The sequence below is a fragment of the Oreochromis aureus genome, linkage group 8, assembly GCF_013358895.1.
Source record: "Oreochromis aureus strain Israel breed Guangdong linkage group 8, ZZ_aureus, whole genome shotgun sequence".
Taxonomy (NCBI): Eukaryota; Metazoa; Chordata; class Actinopteri; order Cichliformes; family Cichlidae; genus Oreochromis; species Oreochromis aureus.
The window spans coordinates 1,921,942-1,935,258 of NC_052949.1; the positions used below are offsets into that span (position 1 = coordinate 1,921,942).

General features: G+C 37.8%; 1 protein-coding gene and 1 long non-coding RNA gene across 2 annotated transcripts in view; one reads left to right on the forward strand and one right to left on the reverse strand.

Annotated features, from left to right (window-relative positions):
- The window catches only part of LOC116315967 (neoverrucotoxin subunit alpha-like), a 32,501-nt gene extending 19,815 nt beyond the window's left edge, over positions 1 to 12,686 (reverse strand). Inside the window, exon 1 of the mRNA XM_039616054.1 lies at positions 12,596 to 12,686. Within this exon, the coding sequence (XP_039471988.1) occupies positions 12,596 to 12,686 (91 nt within the window). The remainder of the gene's footprint in view (positions 1 to 12,595) is intronic.
- Positions 5,469 to 7,576, forward strand: LOC120441372. The gene is made up of 3 exons (XR_005614027.1): positions 5,469 to 5,528; positions 6,785 to 6,886; positions 7,498 to 7,576. It is a non-coding gene; the product is annotated as an uncharacterized LOC120441372 (long non-coding RNA).
- Positions 12,687 to 13,317: the final 631 nt, after the last annotated feature.

Here is a 13,317-nt window from a genome sequence, read left to right on the forward strand (position 1 = left end):
AAATCTTCACTATTTTCCCCAAAGCATATCCTTTATTCCCACAGTTTCCCTCTAAGTTTGGTGTACAACTTCTTATTAACACCAGCAATTTATCTTCTAAACAGAATTCAGTTCATTTTACTCCTTTCTTTAGAATTAACAATCTCTGCCTCAGTTTTACCATCTCTAAATTATCAAACAACCCCAATAGTTATAAAATCATACTAAAACCCATTTCAAATTAACAAATTAAATCTTAAACCCCTCTCTTTTTTGACACATCTCATGTGGCAAAAAACTCAACATGCTTCACCCAAGCTTAACCAATTAAAAGGAAAAAAGGTTAGTCATTTCATTTCTCAGAACAGCTCAGCAATTCTCCTCTCCGGTATTTTGCTCCAGCCCTGAAAACCTGTGTTTAAGGAATTAGATCAATTTAATCATCATGTCAAAACTTCTCAAACTCCTGCTCCATCGAACTCTGGATCCTTGGAATTTCCTGGAAACACAACCTGTACTTTACATTTCATACTCAACTCCCCCTTTATGATCCAGTCTGTGTCATGACAAAAAATAAACTTAAACAGAACAGTTATTAATCATGAGTTACCTCAGTTAATGGTAACTTGAGTTACATCAAAAATGTTTCCCTTTTAGCATTTTATAATGTAATAACATGGTCTAACCCAAATCAACAAAACAGAAATTCACTCAAAGGAAACATCAGCATCCCCAGAATTAAGTCTTCCACTTGTCCTGTTTGTCAACCTTTTATTTATTTCCCCCCTTGGTCCAATCACATGCATTCACTCACATGCATTCACACATGATATTTTTTGCTGATACTGCAGCCTTCTGCGCACGTCATCAGATGCTCCACATCAGCAAAATGAGCTCAATCATTTGTTTTATTTCGTTTTCCTTTTTAGGAAAATAGTTCTCTATACTTTTGACTGGATTGAATCGATCAATCCATTTTTAGACAGAGACTTGCCGCCAATCAGTCTCTGATTGTAATCAATTATAATTCTGTAAAGCCCACCTGATTTTCGTACTTGGTAATTTTGTCAACGCCGTCCGTTCACTGTCTTCCAGGCCTGCTTAGAACAAAAATGAAAAAAGAGAGAGCTGATTATTAGCTCATCAAAGTACAAAACAAAATCACCTGACAGGTTTTTTCCTGAGTGCACTACTACAAAAAATTTCTTCTCTGGGCCCCTCTCAGACCTGACCACCGTAATCAAATATCCTGATACTTTACCATTATATATTTCGCCAAATAATCTTCAACAGCCACCGCTCTCTCTCTTGAACTGAAAGCCTCCGACACACACGCACACAGGAAGTGTCTCTGCTCCAGCTAATTTGCATAAACTCACAGCTCAACAGCCAACTTGACAAGAGAAATACATGTTTAAACCTTATCACATTATTGAATTATTTTCATTTTCTTTCTATACTAATCACTTGTTGTGATCAATCAGTGCACGAGCACTCCTAAGTAATCACTCCTCTTTTGTTTTTGTTTTTTTTCCATAACTCACTCCCTTGTCATACAGCTTCGTTTGAGTTATTCCACAACAACTCTATTTTATCCAAGTGTGTTTTAAATGTATTTTCTTCAACATTCACACCATTTTAACCCTCATGAAATTAGCAGGCTGATTTAATTACGTATGTTTGTGTTCTTAGCCAGGTTTTAAATCAATATCTGTTCATTACTCTTCATGAGCTTATCTCTGTAAGGTTAGTGCATTTTCTGTTTGTATGTGTGATTTTATAAATGTTTCTTTATGATCTTTGTGATCTTGTAAATGTTTCTTTTGCAGTGTTTCAAACTCCTTTGACAGGGTGTATTTTCTCTCTCTGGCTCATCACTGGTCATTGTTAATGACATTTCCCCTTCGTCTGTGCCCAGTGGCCTTACCTGTTAAATCCCGTCTCCTCCAGTGACTCCAAGGTCACTCCGGGACTTAGGTTCAAGCAATCGTGACTGCGCCTTGCCTTAGGTTGTCCCAGGGTTTCGAGATGGGATCTTACCCGTCATGGGCTGTCCAGCCTTCCATGCTTGCCTACTACAGGGGCCAACTGGGCAAGAGTGTTATCAGGTCTAGGGGACACACTGGTTCTGGAAATTAAAGGAGTGTAAACTGCTTTCTTTATTTCATGTATGTATTAACTTTCCAACAATAATTTCACATGTAACAGTTTGTGTACGTGCGTTTTCAATTCATTAATGTAATTGTTAGTTCATGTATTTATTTCTCTCGGTCTGTCTCTTTTCTAAACCCTGTAATTAATATAATTTTATTACTTTATTACTTTTTCTTAAAACATGCATTCGCTTCAGCTTCTTAGAATTTAACTCTGTCTATTTCTCTGGGTGCTCCCCTGACATCATCAGTCACACATACACCCCTTCCTGTTTCTGCAGGCAACAGGCAGACTCTGTCTCCCTTTAAATTTCACAGTCTACAAACAATCAGTAATTCTACTAAATCTTGATCCAAAAACAATACACTTTCATTTCATTCACACACATTTAAATAGAGCTCTTTCAAACATCAGGACAATTAACACTTCTTCCCACACATAGGTCAGTTTTGTAGCATCAGTCACACAATAATTTCTTAAGTGGGTTTTCCTAGTGTATATACTTATGTGTTTTTGAACTGAGAGAAAAAGAAACTCAACCTCTCATACCATCACTCATGCATTTCTTGAATTAAAAGCACTTTCAAACTTTAAACATCCTATTTTACATCACAAAAGAAATATATTTCACACTCCTTTATTTCATACACCCCTTTTAAATGCTCTAACCTCTTTCAGACGCCATGAATCGTCTCACACACTGCCTTTTCTCTCAAACTTCCATTTTCCACTCACTCAGACAAATCATGCAGAGTCACTCAAATCAAATACTGACAGCATTCACACGGTTAAAATCACACAAAATACACTTTCATACGAGTATTTTGGACATGCCTTCCATGATCAGAAAGAGCAAGTCAAAAAGAAAAAGAAAACTGAAACCTCTCATCATCTCGCAGCTTCTCCCCACACACACATAACTGAAAAATACAACACACCAACATTTATGGCTCACGAAATATACATCTATCAAAATTCAGTCATTTACTATACATCCACACTAATATATTCAAACTGTATTTACACTCTCATAATAAGCAAAACCAACCTCTTATATACAGGCATTTAGCAAAAAGCTCAATTCTGTCGACATTGAAACCACCCTCTCTGCGCGTCACCGCTCCTCATTTGCATTTACACACACCATCAGTGCACATCCGGCTGTGCATTGCTGACACAGAGACTAATCTTACGCATAGATCTCATATTTTATATTACAGACGTCTTATTAATTACAACTGCACAGATTTCTTAGGCCTCTTAAAACACCTACCGAATTTCGACAAATTTAATAATAACCGCCCTGCGGAAAACTCCCTGAGTTTTTTGCGACCAATTTACCATTTATCGGTCCCGGACCGCGGCCTTATCTCTAGTGCCCTAACACAATTTATAAGCATGAACCAACCCAAACTCTGCCTGAAGCTCTATTTTTTGGGCATTTCACATCCCAGGCTTCCCCGAAGTTTTAAGTTAAAGTTACACGCCCGAAACCCGGTTTCTACTGACCAAAAAAAGCGCAATGTACTATCCCGGACAGTAAAAAGTGACCCAATCACTTTAGCGTATTTTGGGATGCCCCGTACCCCACAGATTGCCAAACTGGACTAACCCTATTCATTGATAGGTCAGGGTCAAGCGTCCTTGACCAGGAGAGACCGTCACATCTGAGCTGTGCGCTTCCTAAGACTATCCCATAGTCCCGTCCTAAGATAATTTAATTACTTTGAAAACACCCCATAAAATCACACAAGCAATTATATTGATGTTCAAGCCCGGCTTTATATTCAATTAAGACTTAACTGTCACAAACTCTTCGCCAATAACCTATAACTCTAAATTCACTCTGCAGTCCAACTGCTTTAAATACACTTATTCTCTTTACTCTTTACTTATTTTCTCTTATTCTCTTTACTCTTTACTTATTTTCAACGTTTCATTATCTTTACTTCAACTTATACTTTAGTTCTCATGAGATTTTCACCAAAATCAAAACAGACATATACCAGTAATTTCAGTGAGTAGACTTTAATTTCTCATGTCCAACCTGGCACACTTAGAAATTCAACAGGTGGTGCCTACCTTTTGTTATATGCCGGTTTGTCACTCACTTTGACCACTGACCAATGCCTGAGCGCCTGACGCCTCGGACCTTTCTCCGTCCTGTCTCACTTCCCCCCTCGGACGAAGCCCCCAAATGTTAAGGTTCAAAAATATAGGGAAGGAAACACAGGAGGAATGCAAGTAACCACACTGGTCCAAAGGGTAAAGACGATGATTTTAATGAAATGACACGCGTGGGAGAATGAGCGGACTCCGTAAGCAGACAGCCCCACAATCTCAATCTCCTAACATCAAAATACAGTTTTATATGCATCAGAGTATATTTAGTGACGCCCCCTCATTGCGTCATCACATACATCAGCTTCAAAACCACAAATGTTCTATTTGACAACTTAAGGCACAATTAAAAGTACACTGGCTTCCATCTTCTCCCCGGTGGTTTCCCGTAAGCCAGCTCAGCTCTCGCATCGTGCATCTACTGCTTCATCAGTCAACTTTCACCTACACCCTAACAGTGTGTGTGTGTATGTGTGTGTATGTCTGTCTGTGCGTGCACAGACTGTGCATCTGCTCTCTGAACCTTAGTTGACCCCAACTTAGGCAACCAGGCTGAGGGCATCCTGTGTTGTGATGATCTTAACTTCTATGTAAAATGTATAAAACAACTGTTTCAGTCTACCACAACTACTTAAGGCTTAATCCGCAATAAATGCATAATAAACACCCTGCTCTTAACTTGCACTCACTCTGCTTTCGGTTTCACTTCTGCAAAAGCATGTAACTTCCTGTCCCTGCAGTCAGCTTCTCCCCCACTGAAGACTTCAGTGTAAGAATATAAAAACATTCGAAAACCTTTAAATTATAGATTCAACTCCACAGTTTAAAGTGGTTATAACAACCTGTAATAAACATGTTAATATTAGATTATGATAACCCCTGTAATACAAATTATAACATAATGCCAGCAACTTCAATAAATGCTTGGATGAAATGATAATTAATGCAATGATAAAGATGATGGTTATGAACAGTAACCCTAAAATAATTCCTATAATTCTACAAGTCACATTAATACCATGCACAGCCGCAGCCCTGACTTTCGCGTGGTGTGTGGAATTGATGGCTGTCCGAGTGAGTACAGAGTGTATAACTCCTTCTACTATCACGTAAAGCGGACACACGCGCGTCACCTTCTCGGAGTGGAAGCGGATGAGGAGGAAGGATCAACCCGCCACGGTTTACCTGGAGCAGGTGAAAGGACGGACCCAGTCAACCAAACTAACGCCAGTTCTTCAGTAACTGACGAGGGCTCAAGCATCCCCACACTAACGGTAAGTTATTTTAACAAAAGCCGGAGAAACGAGCTGCAGAAGCTGTAACATAATGTTAGCATTTACTTTGGCTGATCCAAGTACGTCCATTAAATGTGTTGTTTTTGACAGACTCATGTTGTACTTTTATTTTAACAGTGATGAGTGTCGAACTAGTTGCTTCGCTAAATTAAGTAACTCACCTGAAAGCGTAAATGAGAGCTGTGGCAGAAAGCATAAAGCTGCAGTCTTGTCAGACAGTGTTTTTTTCAGTCATCCGTTCGCTCCGGTGAATGCATCCAAACTTTGCAGAAAGTCCTATTAGTTTTAAAGAAAAGTTGATATATTGTTGAAATATGTGTTGAAATCAGCTGGTAAAAGCCAGTCAGCTAACTGAACCTATGTAAATAGGTTTACATAGGTTGCTATCATGTTTACATATAATGTGTTCAAGGTCCACTTAGAGAATGACTATTAGGCAAAGCAAACCAAAATGAAATGATTTGTTCAGAGTTACTGTCCAAAAAAATTTAAGCACAAAAAAATACTCATCTTCACATTAATAAAAGCATTAAAGTCAATATTACTTTTATTGTCAGTATTGCTTATTTTTTTTAAAGGTGAAACAACTAAATATAACATATTTCAAATTGTCAGCAACTTGTCCGACAGTAAATAACTGACATAAGTAATTACTTTCATACAAACCAATCAGTAAGTTATTTTGTATATTTTTTAAATGAGTAATCAGTTATAAATAACTATTTACATTTCCGAAGTAACAGCAAGACTACTAACAACATTAACTGTTACTTTTATTTCTAAAACTATCTTTTGTTTTTCTTTTCTTTACCTTTTCTTCTTAGTAACTCTGGAGGTTGTGTTTTTGGTGGCATTTGTCTGACTGTTAGCAAAATAACTCAAAGTTATGGACAGATTTTAAATTTAAAGGAAATGTCACAAATGGGCCAATGAACAAGTAATTCAATTTTGGTTGTGATCAGGCATGATCGAGGAATTTAAGCTATACTGTACTGAACTCTCCATGTGCTTTGGTAGTCTTATTAATCTATTATCAAGTACTGCTTTGTTTGTCATTTTAGTTGTCATTTTAAAAGTTCAAATTAAAGACATCAGTCAGTAAAAATACATCTACCTTGTACCTTATGGGCATGAATCTAGCTAACTAATGAATGCAATATTGTTTGGTGATTGCTACCTATCAATGCAATTATTTATTTCTGTTTTAATAGATATGTTTTGTTATTCTGTTTCAGAGTGGATTTCAAGAAGATGGAGAGGGTCACCTGAATCTTGACTTTTATAAACATGCAACTGCATTTCTTCTTCAAGCCAAGGAAACTCATCGACTGACACAGGTAATTTATGCCATTAATTTTCCATTGAATTGTATTTCATTGTTAGAGAACCTAAAAGCAATTTGCTTAACTTATGCTTAACAGTGCTCAAGCTATAACTTGGGCACTGTTCAGACCTGGCATCCTGAATGATCTGATCATAAATGGACAGCTTTAGGTATGTGAGTGAAACACCTGACATTAGAATGTGTCTCCATGTACTTCATGGGTGACCACTCAGATCTCACTCCCCCACTATATATGGAAATAGACATGTATGTTGCATCCAAAATGTGCCTATCACTATATTTCCTTAGCATGAGCTAAGAATAGAAACAACATAATACACACAACACAAATTTTCAATTTGCATTTCCACCTATGATCCGATTCCTCAAAATGCATTATAATTAAGTGAAAACAAGGTCTTAACGTTGCATAAGGCATTATTATTCTTTACAACAAAAAAATTGGGTGGTGGAGGTAACTTATTTTGCTCATTGCATCTCACTAACTTTATGTAACTGAAGGGTTCCATTTTCAAAATTGTGTCTCTGTGAGTTTGCACGTTGACTGTGTTTTCATATGAATTTTGTAATTAAGGATTTTCCTTTGTTTTTCCTCTTCCACAGAGAGCTGTTAACCACATCGTGAGTGGAATCCAGCAATATCAGGCCGTATTATTGGAGCACCTAAAACAAGAAATGAGTGACACAATTGAGAGACATTTTGGGGACCTGGATCAACTAAAGAGTGACACAATGGGGGTATTTGACCAGTTTGTTGACCCTTTCACTCAAATTGCTTCCACCCATTTGCAGGACAAGACCATCAAAGAACTGTTAAAACCAGTTGAACCAGAGATTATTGTCACAAAACTAACAGTCTGTTATTCGAAGCATGGAGACTCCAGAGTTCTTGCCATTAAGGACCATTGTTTTCATTACATACCGTTGGTGAAAAAATTTTGGAGCAGCTGCTATCACATCCAAGAATGCTTGCAATGATTGATGAGAGGCCAAAGCCATGCAAGGATGGCCAAGTTGTCACTGCAAGTGGTGAGAGGACAATTCATGGGGCACTCATATCTGTGTGTGGAGACACTCTAGCTCAGCATGAAGTGGCTGGATTTAAGGAAGGAGTGGGTTTTGCCTACAGTAAATGCAGGCACTGCAACTGCCACTTCGAAGACATGCAGGAAAAATTTAATGAAGATTTGTTTGTTAAAAGGACCATGGCCAGTCATAACAGGCAATGTAATGACATTGAGAAAGCAAGTACTGACTTTCTGAAAGACAATCTAAAAATAACGTATGGTATAAAGAGGAAAAGCAAGTTAACAGAATCTCCTCACGTTGATATAATCAATCAAACCCCACAAGACATCATGCATGTTATTCTTGAAGGCGTTGCCCCATATAAAATCAAATGTGTTTTAAAGAATCTTGTGCTTTCAGGGCAAATGAACTTGGATTCATTCAATAGTGCAATTCTGTGTTTCTCTTATTCTCCTGTTGATGTGAGGATAAGCCTTGCCTCATATCTGTCAGTGCGCTGTCATCAAATGACAATAAATTGAAACAGTCAGCTGGGCAGATGCTGGTTTTCTTAAAGATCCTTCCATTTCTTATGGACAAAATTGGAGAAAATCATTACACACAAATGCTACGTAACATGTTAGAGATCATAAAAATTCTGTTTTCACCTATTATTACTGTCTCAACTCTCTCCAGACTGAAGCTTTTAATAGAGCTGCATTTAAAACATTTCAAACAACTGTTTCAGATGAAAATATTATACCTAAACAGCATTATTTACTGCATCTTCCTTCTCAGATTAAGGCTCTTGGTCCTACAGTGAGGCATATGTGTATGCGCTTTGAGTCAAAACATTGTTTCTTCAAGCAGTGGGCTCTGAAAAGTAGTTTTAAGAATATTTGTAAATCTCTTGTGAAGCACAACCAGCTTTATGAATGTAGTCAGAACGTGCATGAGAAACATCCCATTTTTTTTCAAGTGAAGTCGACATGGGTCCAGCCTCTGAGGTGAAAAATGTTCATTATGTAGAAGGCAAGATAAAAGACTTCATTGAGCAAGTTGAACATGTAGTTTCTGTACAGTGGATTATGCTACATGGAAATAAACATTCATGTGAAAAATCTTTGGTTATTTCTGATGTCATAAATGATGCTCCAGAGTTTGCACTTGTTAAAACATCTATATTGTAAATGCATCTGTGTATTGTTTTGAATGCCAGCCTCTCTCTACAGTTGGGTGGAATGATCAATATTTAGCTTATGAGGTAGAAGTTCCCTGTCTAGCTCAGGCAAATATTTTTGTGGATGCAGGAAATCTTGTTGATTATACAGCATACCACTATGTAAACTTTAATAACAGCAAGTACATTCCAGTGAAGTATGATCTCACTGACATCATCAAACATCATTCTTGAGTCTTTTGTGAATATGTGGGCTGAAATAATGTTTTTAAACACTGGCAAAAAATTTATTGTTCTATTGACTTTTTATTTTACTTTTGGCGCAATCTGTTCAGTGCAACACAACTGAGAGGGAAACAATTTCAGTGTTTTGCCTCTTTCAATGTCACATTGATATGGTTTGACTGGTATGTAAGAAAAATAAATACACTGTGCTTAAGATACTAAGACTCATAATAATGCAATGTTGGGCATGTTGTTAATCTGCAGTTCTCAATAAAGTAGATTGGATGTCCTGATTCAAGTTAGGTCTATTTCTTGAAACAAGATGATACATCTTTTACAAATAACACAGCAGCTTAAAACGTTTATGAAATGCCAAAAAAGCTTGTTTCGTGTGATATATGACTCAAAACAATATGTTTTCAAGAGTTTTTCACTTAACAAGATATCCAAGATGCACTGTCTAAAAACAAGTTCCCATATCTCACTGATCAGCTAAACGTTACTCTTTAGCTGATTATGGCTTATTTTAAGTGTGATTAGATATTTTGACTTGAAATAAGACAAATATACTTGGTAAGATTTTGCGTTTTTGCAGTGTACTCATATTTTTTCATTAAGATGCGTCCACTACAGCCAGAAGAAGTTATTTGGTTTATATTGAATGTAGCATCCTTTATACTTCAGTTTTGATTGAAATACTACAACTGCTACTAATAATAATAACTATAATTCTAAACTAACAAAGCAAAGCAGAATTTTAAATGCCAGTAAACTGTTAAAAGTAGAATCCAGCTGACTCTGTCTTGTATTTTAAAGAGTTACTGCAGCTGCTGAAAGATTGATGAAAGAGTTTCTCCCTCTTGTAGGAATGCAGCTGAATAACATTTTAGGAAATTAGAAAAGGATCCTGGTGTTATTTGTCTCTCAGAAACAGTTCATAACTTCCCTTCAACTCATTCATGTCACCTAAAAAGTAAACCTGTTTCTCCATCAGCTGTTCAGCTCTGATGATTCAGTAAGGACATCTCCTGGTTTCATCTGCATGTTTCCCTCTCACCAGATAACCAAACCGATATCATGACCAGCAGCTTTACAGCTGTGGCTCCAGCAAACATCAGCTGATACTAGAAATTAATATTAAATACATTCTAACAACAGCTGATCAAGCTTAAACGTGCTGCTGTTGTTTAGTGCGACATCCGCTGGTTTCCTCTTTCTGGCGCAAAGTGGGCGATAAATAAACAAGAGAGAAAAGCTGATCAGCTGATCATTGATCAGTTTCATGATTGAAGTAGCAACAGGAGAGAATGAGAGAAGAAGAAGATGCAGCTGTGCAGCAAAGACACAATAACTCCAGCTTTGTGTCTTTTTCCATTGTAGCTGAAGTTCGGGACAAACTGTGTTTCTTTTCACCTCAATACGAAATGCGTAATATTTTCTCTGAATGCGGGACGGTTCCGTTTTTTACGGGACGGTTGGCAACTCTACTAACTAACCTTATGAATAAAATAAAGTTCACTATCAGTAACATCATAGCACCCACCCAGCTGTGTAGAAACTCCGTCATGCTAGCTAGCACGCAGTACGAGTTATTGTAACTGACTGTAAAAAGTCAGCACAACGAAAATAAACTCCACCTAAACTTGGTTTATATCTGACCCAGATAGACTGCAGGTCAGAACTTCTTACCTGAAGTTCAGTTCACCTGACGCTCGGACCGGCGGCTGCCTCGGGTCTCTCCTCCTCCTGCCTCCCCTTCCCTCATCCACCTGCTGGCCTCTGTGGAAGCTCCGCCTTAGCCACCACCAAATAACTGAGTTATTTTTACAATCATCGGCCCATAAAAACGAAAAATCACCATCGGCCCACCAGGCAAATGCCCGATATGCATGTCCAGCTATGTCTGCACGGCATCTACAATCAGGCCTCGCCAGCTTGAAACCTGTGCTCTGCTTGTGTTGTTTTTGTTGGTGGTGATGTGCACGGCTGGCAGCAGGAGAGCTGCAGCCGTTTAATGTACTGTTACAGCAACTGCGTGATTATCATCAGGTCTGCCGTGGTGGTTTACAGTTATCAAATTTATTTTTCTTAAAAAAATGTTAAAGTGCACACAAATCAGTAAACAAATTATAACAAACAAGTACTGTTGAGAAACTATATTACAAAAATTACAATTAAAATTCTCAACAACAAAAACAACTACTGAAAATATAATATGTAAACAACTAAACAACCCTCAAAGCGTCTAAGTCACGTGACTTGACAGCCCGAGCGCCGAGTCTGGCGACCTGGCTCTTTTCTCTTTGCCGCAAGCACAGCATTGCAAACAAGAGCGGAACTTAAAGTAAAGAATAGATCTCACCAGGCTTGTATCGAACCGATACCGACTTGGTATCGATAGAATCAATATTTGGATTGATCCGCCCACCGCTAGTCTACAGTCCAGAGCGATCAATTTTGTGAGAGAATATATCAGTTTGTCCAATGCTGACTTATTAATTTTGGTCCTGAAGCCAGTCATTTCATCAAGTTTGGGCTGCCAACACGTTTTGTTGTTACTGGGACTGCTAGCGCTAACAGCTCCCACAGTTTCTGTGCTCACTGCAACATGTTTTGCATTTGGATGGTACTGTACGGTGCTTTTATCAAGGCTTCCGTCGGTTAGTCTTTTGAAATAAAGTTTGCCTCCGATCAGTCCTAGCAACGTGCTTTCTGATTCTTCCATTTTTGTAGTTCTGTGCATCAGAATAATCGATATACCAGGAAATCATGCATTGACAAAAGTTCCCCTTTGCTTGGATTGCAAAGGGTGATTAAATGTGTACATTTTTTTTAACGCATTTTTAAAAGATTAATTAATTGCGATTAATGCGTTAAATTCCCACCCCCAATTTTATGAAGTTCAATCAGAATTTTTGCTTTTCACTTTTACAACGGTTCAATAAACACATTGTCCTGATATTTTGGAGAACAAACTGTACCTACCTGTGCTCCACCTTTGAATTCACATACAGTATGATTACAATTCACAACCAAAAATGGAAACCAGATGTTATTGTGGATGTTTGAAGTAATTGAATGTCTGGAAATTTCTCTCAGGTCAAACTAATCAAAACAAAAATTACACTTCAATAAACCTGGTATTTTTTCCAATGTCAGATGTGAAAGTAAAAGAAGTAAAAGAAGACACGTCTTTGATAAAAATGTGAGATTTTGCTGTCCAGATGTTCTAAAATCAGTGTGGATACAGTGGATATAGACTGAGAATCTAAACATGTCACACGTTACCTGGGATGAGTTTATCGCGCCGGGCATCATAGAGCATCCCTAAGGTGAAAGGTCGACCCAGAGCAGCCACCTCCATTATTTTTGAGTTCATGTTTCCTACATAAATAAAAACATACAGACAGTTTTGTGGAAGGCACAGCAAAGTTAATCCTACTGTAAACGATAAAGTGCAAATTAATCAATTTGAAAATAAAACAAGTAAAAAAAAACAGACTAAGACCACCAGGTACCAGAACAGCTTCTTACAGCCGTCAGACTCCTGAACTCTGCCTCCTGACATCTGACCCACATTAAGCTCATGGACTGAACACACACACACAACCACCTACAACTGAACTCACACAATAGACAAAACAAACAAATGGCCGGCTGTACCCTCATACACACAACAATAACATGGACTGAACCACCACTTACAACCACTAGAACTTCATATAACCACTGTAGTTAGCCACATATCTGACTGATCTAAACTGCACTACTGTAAGTACGTAAAGTAAGTAACATTTTATTTATATGGCACCTTTCGAGATAAAATCACAAAGTGCTTCACATAAGCTAGAACATAAAACAACATCAACCAAAGGCAAGTTGAAAAAGATGGGTTTTTAACTGTTTTTTAAAAGAACTGACAGAGTCTCAAACTCAATGGTAGAGAGTTCCAAAGTCTGGGAGCCACAGAAACAAAGGCTCTGTCACCTTTTGTTTTTAATCTAGTGTGC